Genomic DNA, 15,077 nt, shown 5'->3' with positions numbered 1-15,077 from the left:
TTCTGTATGTATGTAATGGTCAAGGTTCATTTGTTCCCCAGCATGTTTGTCCAGTTGATCCAGCACCTTTCCTGAAAGCAGAATCTTTTCCCCTGTGATATTACCTTGACACCTTTATTAGCTATGAATAGGTCCTGTATGGCTGAGACTCTATTTTTGGATTATTTGTTCTGTTTCATGGATCTCTATGTTTATACTTATACCAATACCACAATGTATTAACTGAGGTAGATTCAAAATTATTTTAACAAATAATAATTAACAAAATTTGCTAGAATTTTGACTGCTATTGCATTGAGTCTATAAATCAGTTTGGGGACATCTGTCTATCATTTTTAATTACTTAGGTCTTCTTTATCTCAGAGCATTTTATAATTTTCAGTGCATGTGTCTTACACATATTTTGTCAAATACATCCTAAGTATTTCTAAGTTTTTGATAATATTGCGGATGGTACTTTAATTTTCTCTTCTCAGTGTATAGATAATGCATTATAACCCTGTACTCATTGAATATGGTATTTAAAAGAGCTGTTTTTCAAATGATTTGGTCACTCATTTAGAGGTGGAACCAGGTTAAGAGTGGGATAGGAAAGAATTTGATTACTTTTTTCAAAGTTCAACTTAGTCTCCGATTATTTCTGTAAAGTTCAACCTAATAAGTAAATTTCATGGAGAGGTGTGTGGCAAGTGGCATCCCGTAGCTCTGGATTCAGATATCATTTCAGTCATTTCCTGGTTGTATGTCTTTTGGAAGGATGCTTAACATCTCTTTGTCAGCACTTTGTCATCTTTAACATCTACAAAACTCTACTTATCACGTAGATCTCTTTATGCAGACAAAATGATTTCATATATAGAGAGAATTCCTGGCACATGGATGCTGAGTAGCATATATCATTAATACGCAAGGTAAATAAAATTCCAGTATAACCCTTTAACATAAGATTTATTAGGTAAGATATACTACATTTACATCAGTGTGGTTAATATGACAACAGAAAGTCCAAAAGTCAGAGAAAGGAGGTTAACCAGCCACTCAAACTAGGTTTTAAGAGATTTGCAGCCTTACACCTTGTAAGAAAATAATAAGCTACCGTGCCAATTTTTAAATTTAAGAACTATATTTATTAATGAGCTAGAATGTTCCCATCTACTAGGAAGTACGTATTTTCCTTAAATTAAATCTAGGTGAAGGATGAGATTTTAATCAGGGATTTGTTTGGTGAGCAAGAAATTGTAGCCAAAGGGGTTAGTGGCTGTGCCCAGGTATTCAACACTGTATTGCATCAGTGAGCTCTTGCCAAGTTGACTGGAGACTACATTGTCAGATCATGCCAACTACATGCCTGGGTGATTGGTCAGGAAGCAATTCCATTATCATGGTATGGAACATGGACAATAGTAAAGTCAGGTTAGAGAACAATGAGAGATAAGGAGATGAATTTTGCACCCTTGGAATTTGAGATGCCTATGGAGTCTCCCGGTGGGGCTCACAATTTGCAAATATGGATATGATGACAGAAAGTCTGGTGAAGAGAGGAGTGAGAAGCCTGGAAGTGTTACGACAAGTAGAAATCACACTGGATTAATCTTTTAGATTAATCAGGTGGAAGTTTTTTTAATATATATTTTTGTTAAAAAATAAATGCCTTTTTGTTGTTGTTAGTTGTTGGGCCTGACTTTAACTTTTTTGATAATGAGTTTATTGAGATACAGTTCACACACCATGTAATGTACCCATTTTAAGTGTACAATTCACTGGTTTTAGTATGTTTGCCAAGTTGTGCAACCATTACACAGACAATTTTAGAACAATTTCTTTACCCCCAAAATAAGCCCTCCACCTTTTAGATATCACCCCTCAGTCCTCCCGTGCCCTGCCCCCATTCTCTCCAGCCCCAGGAGATGCAGCCCTAGGCGTTTACTACTCTGTCACTATGCAACTGTGTATGCTAAACATTTCATAGGAATGGAATCATATGGAGTCACATAATGGAATACATGTGGCCTTTTATTACTGCCTTCTTTCACTTAGCATAACATTTTTAAGGTTCTACTGAGTTTTAGCATGTATTTGTACTTCCTTTCTTTCATATGGCTGAATAGTATGATATTGTATGAATATACCACATTTTATATATCCAATTCTCAGCTAGGAGATGTTTGGGTTGTTTCTACTTTTTCACTATTAGGAAAAATGCTATGAACATTTGTGTACAAGTTTTTTGTATAAACATATTTTTTTAGTTCTCTAAGGTACATACCTGGGAGTGGAATTTCCCCTTTATATAGTAACTCTATGTTTACTTTTATGGGAACTCCCAGATTATTTTATAAGGAGGCTGCACCGCTTTACATTCCTTCAGCGGTGCATGTGGGGCCCAGTGTCTCCACATCCTTGTCAACACTTACTATCATCTCTTTGAGTGGTCATCCTAGTGGGTGTGAATTAATATACCATTGCAGCTTCGATTGATTTGCGTTTCCCTGATAACTAATTGCATTGAACATCTTTTCATGTACTTACTGGCAATTCATACATCTTCTTTGGAGAAATGTCTATTCACAAACTGTGTCAATTTTTACATTAGATTATCTTTTTATTATTGAATTGTAAGTGTTTTTATATCTTCTAGATACAAGTCCCTTATCAGACATATGATTGATAGTACTGACAATTTGGGCTAGGTAATTCTTTGTTGCTGGTGGTGGTTGGACTGTTATTTACAAGATGTTTAGCAACACCCCCCAAATGCCAGAAGCACTCTCCCCAACCCCAAGATGTAACAATCAAATGTTTTTCTAGATATTGCCAAAAGTCCCACCAGCAAAATCACTGCTGTTTGAGAACCAATGTTTTAAGGGAATCTAGAGTCCTTTTATACAGCTTGAGCTAATTAGAACTAGATGATTGGTGTCATGGTGGGTTAATAACACCACAGTTAGTGTGGTGTTAAAAATCAGCTCCCTATGAGCAATATATTTCAAAAATTTAAGGGGAAAACACTTTTCTATAAAATTTTAGTTTCCTTCAATAAATGTCTTAGTCTCAAGGTTAAAAAATCAATAGTCCCTGAAAGTTTTAAAATTTTGATACTTTTTAAACTTTTACACAGAGGGGCTCTTTGCTCCTTTTCACCAAACAGACTTAGAAATTCAAAATTTAAAGCACCAAGACACAGTGTAAGTATAACTTTAACTTAAATTTTCTGTTAGTAGGTTTTTAACTATTTGTTAAATTTTTCCTTATATAAGGAGATTTAATAGCTAGCTCAAGGATAATCTTAGATCACCTTATTAACAAAATTCCATTCTTTAGAAATTCTTCATTCAAACTGCTAGAAGAGTCTATAAGTATATGCTTAGGTTACATTTTCTAGCCAAGGCTAAATTTAAAAAATATACGTTTTATAATTATTTCTTCAAGGGTAGAGGTAATTTATAGAAAAGAAATAGGATTAATAGGCTCAAGGAGAGAATATGTTGGAATATTGGTAAGAGATGGAATGTTGATAAGGGCAAGAACAGAACATGAAATGGAACTGACTTTTAAGAAATAAGAATTATAGAAGCTACATGAGAAGAATGAGTAAAATAGACACCTACTAAGGATTATTTCAAGGAAGAGATGTGTGGGGAAAGAGGTCTAAAACACCTGCATATAATGAAGAGATATTTAGATTTAACATATTGTGTCACTGGTGACTTTGAAAAGATCAGATTCAGTGAAAAAAGGAAACATAGGAACTGAAATATAGGAGATGTAGGATTGAATTATGAGTTGGGTCCACAGACATAAGAAGCAGAGGCTACCTTTTTTTGAGACAATATGGCACTAAAAAGATGTAGTGATTGCTTGCTATAGAGAGAGCCAAGTAAAGGGTTTGTCAGAATGGAGTGTTCTGGAGCATAATTGGAGCCTAGAGGAGCCAAGAGGGTCTGGGGAAGAATTGATGGAGTACGTTATGTAGAGGCAGGAGAGCTTGGGAACTAGATCACTATGATAGGATGATCTAAGAGAAGAATCATGAAGGTGAAGATGATGATGACTTTGCTTATGATAGTGAAGTATACATTCTGAGTACTTACTCTGCTCATGCAGCATACCATGAGCTAGGTGCTACTATCTCCATTTTACAGATGATAAAATGTTATTTGCCGGAGTTTGCACAACTATTAATTGTAGGATCAGGGATTTGAATCCATATCAGTCTGACTTGAGCCTGAATTCCTAACCACTCTCCTCTGCTGTGAGCCTTTGTCTTCAAGTCATGTCAACGCTCATAGTTATGTGCTTGTTAGGTTGGCACAGAAGAAACCAGTCAGTAGCCTCCACATTTCCTCATCTGGGGTATCTATCTTTAGTTCAACCAAGATTTTCTGGTTTTACAACCACTTGATCCTCACTTGAAATACCCTCTTCCATATGTACATCCCCATACTACCCTGGAGTGAAAGAATCCCTTGGCTACTATCCTTAATGTTCCTCAGAGAGGTCATGATTATCCTGATCAGTAATTGTGACCCCTTTGACTATATACAAGATTATCTGCTATAGTTGAAGCAATGAGTAATTGCTTATTCTTTTTTCTTGCTTATAGATACCTATGAAAATGGAAACTATTTCTTGGCAAACTTTATAGCAACTCAGGTAAGAGTATTTTATTGAATTTTTATAAATCCATTCCCAGTTAGCTACAGATTAAACATTATCAGTTAACTGTATCAAAATAATATCCTACATCTTAATAGGAGGAACTTCCTCCCTTTACACTTATAAATTGGGTCTGTTGACATTAATATCAGGAAGAAACAGTCCTTATTTTGACAATTATCCAGTACACCATCAGTTTTATAAGAAGAAACTTGTAATTCATATAATGCTGGTGAAAAAATGAGTCTTTAAATGTATGACATGTTTTCTGGGGATGAGACATCATTTTCTGGCTGATAAATATTTTGCAGGATAATGCTAGATCAGTTATCTATTGCACAACAATGGTGTATAAGAAACAACCTCAAAATTTCAGCAGCTGTAACAATAAACAAATAATTTAAACACTAAATAAATTATTTAGCCTATGAGTTTGTAGTGTTCAGATGATCTGAGCTGGACATGGCTGATCTTGGCTGGCTTGCAATCAGCTATGGGACTGTTTGGCTGCTTGGATGATCCTGACTGTACTCACTCACACACCTGTCAGCTGGCTCTTCAACTATCTGAGAAAAAGAAATATGTTCAATTGGCATTATGGAAAATTAACAAGATTTTGAGACTGATTGCAAGCAGAATCAAGGGAAAATGAAGAAAAGAGGATATAACTTGTAGTAAATGGCTGTGCTGGAGCTAGCTCTTATTGATTTAGGAAAGCCTACTATTTTGGTTTTATTTTCATTTTTGTTTTTTTAAAGATTTATTTATTAGAGAGAGAGAGTGAGAAAGCACACACACATAGGAGAGGGAGAGGGAGAGGGAGAAACAGGCTCCCTGCTGAGCAAGGGGCCCAATGCAGGGCTCGATCCCAGGACCCTGGGATCCTGACCTGAGCTGAAAGCAGATGCTTAATGATTGAGCCACCCAGGTCCCCTGGGAAAGCCTACTCTTAAATTGCCTGGAATTTCGCAAGCCAGTCCTTATGTTAATATGATCTAAGATTGCTTTATGGACAGCTCTGGGCAGAACCTTTTTTATGACTGTTAGAGGGCAAAAACAGAAATGGAAATGCTTGAGCACTTTTTCAAATCTCCAGTTTGCAGCAAGTTGACTAACATCCTATTAGCAAGGAAAAGTCAGATGGCCAAGCCCAAAGACAAAGGTGGGATAGAATGCCCCATCCAGAGAGGGAGGGCATTGCCGAAATCACATGGAAAAGGGTATGAATAGGGAGGAGTGAATAACTGGAGAAAATAAGACAACCAATCTACCAGGCATGTTGAATGACTCCAGAGATAGCCTATATCATTCTCATTAGAGTAGGAGGATCATTCTATGTCAAACCTGGAATTTGCTTCTCTATAATTTTGCATTTAAGAAAGAGCATAACAGAAATCTATTGTCTTTTCTACATAACAGGGCTTCAGTAATTTGAAGATGTCTGTTATATATACTTTCTGTCTTCTTTTGGAATTACACATCAGCTGGCTAACTTCACACTTCCTCTGTTTTGTGTTTAAACAGATCTGATTATTCTGCTTGGACCACAATTAGTCTAGATTCCTCTTAAAACATGGTACCCAGGATTGAAAGAATATCTTAGAGCTGCATTATGCAGTATGATAGCTACTAGCCACATGTGACTTTTTTTTTTTTTTTTTTTTGAGAGAGAGAGAGAGGGAGTGTGCATGCACGTTCAAGTGCAAGTGGAGTTGGGGGGAGGGCAGAGGGAGAGAATCTTAAGCAGGTTCCATACCCAGTGCAGTGTGGAGGCCTATGTGGGGCTCTCTCTCATGACTCTGAGATCATGACCTAAGCTGAAATTATGAGTTGGATGCTTAACTGACTGAGCCACCCAGGGACCCCATGTGAATTTTGAGCACTGGAAATGTGACTAGCCTAATTTGAAATATTTGAAAGATTGTAAAATACCTCATTAATATTTATATATTGAATACATGTTAAAATAATACTATTTTGAATATGTTGGGTTAAATAGAATGTGTTTTCAAATCAATTTCTCCTGTTTCCTTTTACTTTTAAAAAATGTGGCTATAAGAAGATTTAAAATTACATATGTGGCTTGCCATATACTTCTGTAGGACGGCATGAACTTTATACTGCAGAACAGGCAACCTCAAAACATCAGTGACAGGGGCGCCTGGGTGGCTCAGTCATTAGGCGTCTGCCTTCGGCTCAGCTCATGATCCCAGGGTCCTGGGATAGAGCCCCACATCGGGCTCCCTGCTCAGCGGGAAGCCTGTTTCTCCCTCTCCCACTCCCCCTGCTTGTGTTCCCTCTCTCGCTGTGTCTCTCTCTGTCAAATAAATAAATAAAAATCTTAAAAAAACAAAATCAGTGACATAAAACAATAAACAGTTCATTACCCAACTATGACCTCTTTTTAGCTATTCTCTATTTTCTTACTGTTACTGCCTCACATTGTGTTAATTTTTTAAACACATGTATCACATATAAATCTCATGGTCAACTAAAACTTTCAAATTATCCTCATAGACATGATTGTCAGATCATGCTCTCTCCATCCTGCAGTTGCCTTTTTGAAACTAAATGCAAGACTTTGTATACTAATTAAATGTGTAAATTCTCTCCTTAATTTAAGAAAAGTTGAATTGAAGACTACATATTTTTCCTCTCAAAATGTTTTTTAAATGAAACTGTTGATTTAGAAGCCCTGGATTTTAGTTCTGTTTGTACTAACTAGTTATTTAAGCTAGGGAACACACTTCCCCTGTTTAATCTGTGTTTCTTTATTATAAAACATTACATTTCCCTTAAATACTTCCTAACTCTAAAATTGCATTCTTCTCTTATTCCAAAGAAGTGATAAGTGAATTCTTATTTCTATGTGATATTTGATGGCATTTCTTTCTAAGGATTAGAGGCTTGACATGAAAGAAAGCTTCTAACTTTCCACGGGGTAATTATCAATGGCATGCTGGCTGGTATGGGGTAATAGGAGTGTGGAGTTGATTTGTAGCATTTGCTAATTCCTGTGGTGTAAGTATTTCCACCATTTTAGCCAATTTCAAGCTATCGACTGGCTTGCAGAATTTCAGGCAATTTAACAGTAGGCTCTCCCAAATCAATAAGCGCTAACTTCAGCACACCTATTTACTTGTTATATCCCTTTTTCCTCACTTTCCCTTGATTCTGCTTGTGCAGTCAGTCTCAAACCTTATTATATTCTCCATAAAGCCAATTGAACGGATTTCTTTTTTCTTTCTACTGTTGCCATGAGAGTCAAGGAGTTTATAGTGTTACTCTACTGCAACTATCTCCTTGATTCATTGCATAAAATCTTCCTCATCCATCTTAACCAGTCTTATTTCATTTAATCAGTGTGAGCTACCATAGCTTTTGCACTCAAATAGCATGATTTTCTTCCATATGACCCTGCCTCCAGCCCCTTCCTCATTCATTTCACCTTTCTAAATCCATCCACCCTTCCAGGCTTCCTAAAGTTCCATGTCCTTCCTAAGTCCTTTTTTGACCCCCCTTATTCCATAGTGATTTCTCCTTTCTCTTACCATCCATAACAAATATTCACTATGATTTTCATTTAGGCCTTAATCACATACTACTTCATGACTTACCTCACATTAGTTTAACCCTTGTGATGATACTTAAACAGTTCATGATTTAATCCAGTCCTATATTTATTGCAAACTATCCTTAGTCTAGGGGCTGTTTGCCGGGATTCTGTGTTCATGCTGTGTTAACTCATACAGAGCTAGGCACATAGGCACATCACGATTCCGACCATATCTGTGTCATTTAGCTACTCCCTTTACTCCCAGAGCCTCAATTTCCTCATCTGTAAAACTAAGATAATGATACTTACTTTCCAAAATCCTTGTAAGAATTAGTAACAATATAGATAAAATAACTTTCATTATGTTGGCATTATCAAGTTCATCATAGCAGGTACTCAGGAAGTGTATCTTCATGAAGTGTTTAAGAATAAAACAGCAAACCGGCACAACAATAGTAATTTGAGGTTTCTTAATACTTTAATGTGAAATACAGTCTTTCAACAGATGTATTATGTATTTTTTCTCTTTAAACGTTCTTTATAGAATCTATTGCAAATCCAGACCATACACAATAAGTATTTGAATGACTCGAATCTACTGAAAGTTGGATATATTAAAATCTGGGGGATAAGCTTTATTTCTGTGACACAAGTCACTTTCACCTACAACAACCAGCAAATCGTGGAGCAGAATTTCACGTGTGACCCTTATAATCAGGTATGTCTCAAAGGAATGTTATATCATAAATTAATTTTATTATTCGGCAAAGTTATCACCACTTTTATTTTCATTCTTTTACTTGCTTACATTTGAAAGGTTATAAAGATACATGCAATAGTATGTTCCTGAAAAGTTGGGAGTGTTGAATCCTATTGTAAAATGTGTAGCTTCAGTGCTCTTCCCAATGTAGTCCAGGGATCAATGATCAATGGTCTGGTGGAATCTTTTCCCTGTGTTTCCCAGAAGTGGTTCAGTGTGTTAAGTGATGTTAGTCTCTCAGGCTAACATAACAAAACTTACTTGCTTCTGCGGCAGAGGCTAAAATGAAAGTGTGATCCCCTAAAATTGTTGTAGATTTTCTCCCTCCTTCCTGAAATTACTCATGTCCCTGGTCAAATTGATAGATCTTATAGGTTGGTGAAAATTGGCAGTCAACTGTAGTAATCATCAAAATGAATATGTCCCACCTGTGATGTGAGATAAAATTATTTGGTTAACAAAACAGAGTGGAGCCACCTATGTGGAAGACAAATTACCAGTAGAGTTACCAAGAGTAACCACAGAGGGAAAAATATCCCACTTTCGAACACTAGACCTGCCCTAAGTATGATCCAGTGACCTGTAGGGGGTCAATTAGGGAAGTGAAAATGGGTAAGTATAGTTCCTGTCTTCCAAGCAGTGAAAGAGTGCCCGCCCTGCTGATATTTGGATTTTGGAAGATGACCCCCTGAACAATCAGATAGCTTTTCTCTCTCTAGTCCTTTCTAGTTCTCTACTTGAACACATTTTTCCTGGACTATTGAGCTCAAGACCACCCTCTGCAAGTAATTACTTCCAGTTAAGACTGATGCAGAACTTCTTTGTAGGAAACTTTGTAGCGTATCAGATGCCTATTATATGCCAGGCACAATACTACATGTTGGGGATGGTAAAGACATGAAACCCGATTGCCCTGAGGAAGGTTAAAATCTAGTGGCAAAGCAAAGAGATTTTTATAAGTGTTGGTTATCAATGCTTAATCAAAGCTGCAAATACTTGCAAGCAATGTGGTATGGCCTAATGAAGTGGAAAGACACAGATTTCCAGCACAGGGGTCATGCACACAACATATCCCCCTATTTATCTGTCTGGAGTCAGTGACTGAAAAGGAATGTTTATATCCTTTTATTACTCGCTGGAAAAGAATGAATACATTGGTTTTTGTTAAATTGTAATTTGAAAATGACTTAAATGTGATGTTTAAGAAGTTCTCAAATACGAACTCTCTCTTCTTTTCTGGCAGACGCTGACTATTCAACTGACTAACAAGACTATTAGCCTAGAAAAGCTAACTGAGGTTACTTGGATATATGGTGGCCCTATAGTTTCTACTACACCTATGACAAGTACCTTCCCAACAGGTTCTCTACATCCTTCTACAATTACTACTAAGGCTACCACTTTTGAGACTAATATCACTAGTTCTGCTTATACTCGTACCACTCTTCCTACGCCAACCACTGCTTTCTCAACCAGTGCTACTGAAGTTACAACTAATACCACTGGCCATAATACCACTACACCTTTCCCAACAAGTACTATTGACGTTACACCTAATACTACTGTTCCTAATACCACCACACCTACCCCCACAAGTACAACTGCTAGTAGTAGTACTCCTCCTATCACAGGCACTCCTTTCCCAACAAGTACTATTGACGTTACACCTAATACTACTGCTCCTAATACCACCACACCTACCCCCACAAGTACAACTGCTAGTAGTAGTACTCCTCCTATCACAGGCACTCCTTTCCCAACAAGTACTATTGACGTTACACCTAATACTACTGCTCCTAATACCACCACACCTACCCCCACAAGTACAACTGCTAGTAGTAGTACTCCTCCTATCACAGGCACTCCTTTCCCAACAAGTACTATTGATGTTACACCTAATACTACTGCTCCTAATACCACCACACCTACCCCCACAAGTACAACTGCTAGTAGTAGTACTCCTCCTATCACAGGCACTCCTTTCCCAACAAGTACTATTGACGTTACACCTAATACTACTGCTCCTAATACCACCACACCTACCCCCACAAGTACAACTGTTAGTAGTAGTACTCCTCCTATCACAGGCACTCCTTTCCCAACAAGTGCTACTGGAGTTACAAGTCATACTACTGTTCCTAGTACCACTACACCTTCCCCGATAATTCCCACTACTGCTAGCACTGGTATTACCCTTCCTGTCACAAGCACTCCTTTCCCAACAAGTACTATTGACGTTACACCTAATACTACTGTTCCTAATACCACTACACCTACCCCCACAAGTACAATTGTTAGTAGTAGTACTCTTCCAATCACAAGCACTCCTTTCCCAGCAAGTACTCCTGGAGTTACAACTAGTACTACTGTTCCTGATACCACTACTCCTTCCCCCACAGGTACTACTACTAGCACTACCCTTCCTATCACAAGCACTCCTTTCCCAACAAGTACTATTGACGTTACACCTAATACTACTGTTCCTAATACCACTACACCTACCCTCACAAGTACAATTGTTAGTAGTAGTACTCTTCCAATCACAAGCACTCCTTTCCCAGCAAGTACTCCTGGAGTTACAACTAGTACTACTGTTCCTGATACCACTACTCCTTCCCCCACAGGTACTACTACTAGCACTACCCTTCCTGTCACAAGCACTCCTTTCCCAACAAGTACTATTGACGTTACACCTAATACTACTGTTCCTAATACCACTACACCTACCCCCACAAGTACAATTGTTAGTAGTAGTACTCTTCCAATCACAAGCACTCCTTTCCCAGCAAGTACTCCTGGAGTTACAACTAGTACTACTGTTCCTGATACCACTACTCCTTCCCCCACAGGTACTACTACTAGCACTACCCTTCCTGTCACAAGCACTCCTTTCCCAACAAGTACTATTGACGTTACACCTAATACTACTGTTCCTAATACCACTACACCTACCCCCACAAGTACAATTGTTAGTAGTAGTACTCTTCCAATCACAAGCACTCCTTTCCCAGCAAGTACTCCTGGAGTTACAACTAGTACTACTGTTCCTGATACCACTACTCCTTCCCCCACAGGTACTACTACTAGCACTACCCTTCCTATCACAAGCACTCCTTTCCCAACAAGTACTATTGACGTTACACCTAATACTACTGTTCCTAATACCACTACACCTACCCCCACAAGTACAATTGTTAGTAGTAGTACTCTTCCAATCACAAGCACTCCTTTCCCAGCAAGTACTCCTGGAGTTACAACTAGTACTACTGTTCCTGATACCACTACTCCTTCCCCCACAGGTACTACTGCTAGCACTAGTACTACCCTTCCTATCATAGGCACTCCTTTCCCAACAAGTGCTACTGGAGTTACAAGTCGTCCTACTGTTCCTAGTACCGCTACGCCTTCCCCAATAAGTCCCACTACTGCTAGCACTAGTACTACCCTTCCTATCACAGGCACTCCTGGAGTTACAACTAGTACTGCTCTTACTAATACCACTATGCTGTCCCCTCTAAGTACTGCTAGCACTGGTACTACCCTTCCTGTCAAAACCACTCCCTTCCCAGCAAGCACTACTGATGCGAGCACTAATACTACTGTTCCAATTGCCACTACTCTTTCTCCAGCAAGCACTGATAGTACTAGCACCAATGATGCTGTTCCAGTTACAACTACTCCTTCTACAAATAGTAGTGCTGATAGTACTAGCAATAGTTTTCCTATTATGACAACTTTCTCTGGAAGTACTCATGCTAGGAACACTACTGTTGCTGTGGTAACCACTTCTCCTATAAGTACTGATGTTGTTAGCACTGGCAACCATACTACTAATACCAGTTCTCCTTTCCCTACAATATCTGGTGGTAACAGTACTAGTAATACTATTCCTACAATGTCTACTCCCACCGATATTTACACTACCAGCACTAAGACCACCGCTATCCCCATCACCGATACCCTAAATAGTACAGGGAATGCAGTAAATATTACTGATGCAGATAACTCTAGCAGTGTTCCAGGTAACACCACACATGTTTCTATTCCAAATACCACAATAGCATTAGTTACCACTTTAATGACTGCTCTTCTAGACACAGCAACTCACCATCAGGTAACAACAAACTCTACAGTCAGTTATTTACCTATTATTGCAACTAATGCTACCACCAATATTATAAATACTACCACATATGCTCTAAATACTACCATTCTTGATAGAACAACAATGAATGCTTCTGCTACCATATCAACTTATATTGCAAATGTCAAAAATGCTACTCTCGTTCCATGATTACTACTCAAAGCAGGATAATTACTACAGACATCTCTTTAAAACAACTATTACAGATCTAAAAAATCAATTAAAGATACATGATCTTATGCTACATAAGTTTTCATAGATATTAACACTAGCTTTTATAGATATGGCTACTCTAAACACTGTAGACATGGCAGATACGTTTAAAGATGCATCCATGACTACTTTCATAAGTGTAATTAAAGAAGCTGTGTATACTTCTTCTGCAGCCAGAATATATACTACTATTTTAAAAATTATAACCCCTACAGCCCTATCAATTAAACTGTAGATATTTTATATATCCTCGCTAGAGACTTCACAGATGATTTTGGTATCTCAGATAATATCATATTAGGCTCTGTAAATACTATTGCTTTAGATGTAGTTATTGAAGTAACCTAACTGGTTCTTGGGTTATAGGACATGATACCATAACTGAGAACACTGGGGCTACGCAGCACTCACATGGCCACTATAGCAACAGTTGTTAATATTATAGTGATTATTTAATTAGTAATGTTAACAATCATGCCTTATTTTCCTATGGACTTTTCCACATACCATGGCTACCATTATAGCAATTCACTATTACACATCCTGAAAGTATTATCACTTCTAAAGCAATCCTAGCTGTAACCATAGATATGGAAAGTGCTACCGTTGTAGATCTTGTACATACTTGGACTCCAGGAACTAAAATAATTAAATTAAAAATATTAGATGTTACTTTTACTATCATAGGAAATAAAAAATGTGATTATAGATGTTAAAAACATAACTTCCTAAACTTTGCAACCACTACCACTGATACTCTTACTGTAAATTTGATAAGTACTTTTATTTACAGACATTAAATGCACTTCCAGGAAATTACAGTTAATTTTACTTAGGAGATCATCTTAGGCCCTTGCTGTTACCCTGAATGACTGAATTCACTTACAAAGCTCTAACTCTTCTGTAGACCAGAAATCACCCAGATGGAGGGGAATATTTAAAGATATGGCTTAGGGGAGATAGTCTCTGCCCCAGGATCAGAGTTCTTGTTTACTTTTAATTGATTGTAATCTTGTTTCCTTTTTCTCTTATCTACCAGCTTTTCCATTATTACTTCACTGTGAACTTCCCTTCTGTGTTAGAACTTTCAGCATGTTCTTGGTCTTTCATATCCACATCTACTATTTATCCTTGGTCTGTTACTTTCTTAGATCAGCCAGACCCCATAAATAGACTCATGGTCATAATGAAATATAGCCACTTGAATGCTATTGAACGCTTAATCCTAGAACAGGATTCTCAAAATGTAGTTTGGAAACCCATGGGAGGCCACAGAACTCTTTCTGGGGTTCACAAGGTCAAATCTGTTTTCATAATACTATGCTTTTCTTTTCCTTTTTTACTCTCATTCTCTATTAGTAGACAGTGGCATTTTCCAGAGACTTTATGCTGTGTAGTGTCACAACAGATGAATATAGAAACAGATACAAGGATCTAGCTGTTCCTATTAAGATAGGCATTAAACAGATTTGCAAAATATAAAATACCATTCTTTTCACTATTTTATGCTTTGAGAATATATTTGTTTTTCATAAAAATGTATTATTTATGTGAACATGCAGTTGATATATTGTTATTTTTAATGAATGAAAAAAATAAATATTTTACAAGGTATTTTACAAATGACTCAAGTTTAATTTTGAAAGCACATATTAGCAGATATAAGCTACCTAAACAAAGCACAGGATCTTCACTAAATTTGAATGTAAAGGGCTTTTTAAAAAAATATTTTATTTATTTATTTGAGA

At 37.4% G+C, this 15,077-nt stretch overlaps 1 protein-coding gene across 1 annotated transcript in view; it reads left to right on the top strand.

Moving 5' to 3' along the window:
• MGAM2 (maltase-glucoamylase 2 (putative)) overlaps positions 1 to 13,266 on the top strand; it is an 85,227-nt gene extending 71,961 nt beyond the window's left edge. Inside the window, exons 45-48 of the mRNA XM_064575629.1 lie at positions 4,604 to 4,653; positions 8,757 to 8,930; positions 10,216 to 10,424; positions 11,037 to 13,266. Of these exons, the coding sequence (XP_064431699.1) occupies positions 4,604 to 4,653; positions 8,757 to 8,930; positions 10,216 to 10,424; positions 11,037 to 13,266 (2,663 nt within the window). The remainder of the gene's footprint in view (positions 1 to 4,603; positions 4,654 to 8,756; positions 8,931 to 10,215; positions 10,425 to 11,036) is intronic.
• Positions 13,267 to 15,077: the final 1,811 nt, after the last annotated feature.

This window comes from Mirounga angustirostris, unplaced genomic scaffold, assembly GCF_029215605.1.
Source record: "Mirounga angustirostris isolate CCGP_5_RB_7025 unplaced genomic scaffold, mMirAng1.0.hap1 SCAF_12, whole genome shotgun sequence".
NCBI lineage: Eukaryota > Metazoa > Chordata > Mammalia > Carnivora > Phocidae > Mirounga > Mirounga angustirostris.
Note: the sequence above shows the minus strand (reverse complement) of the source record. Positions and strands in the feature narration are given on the sequence as shown.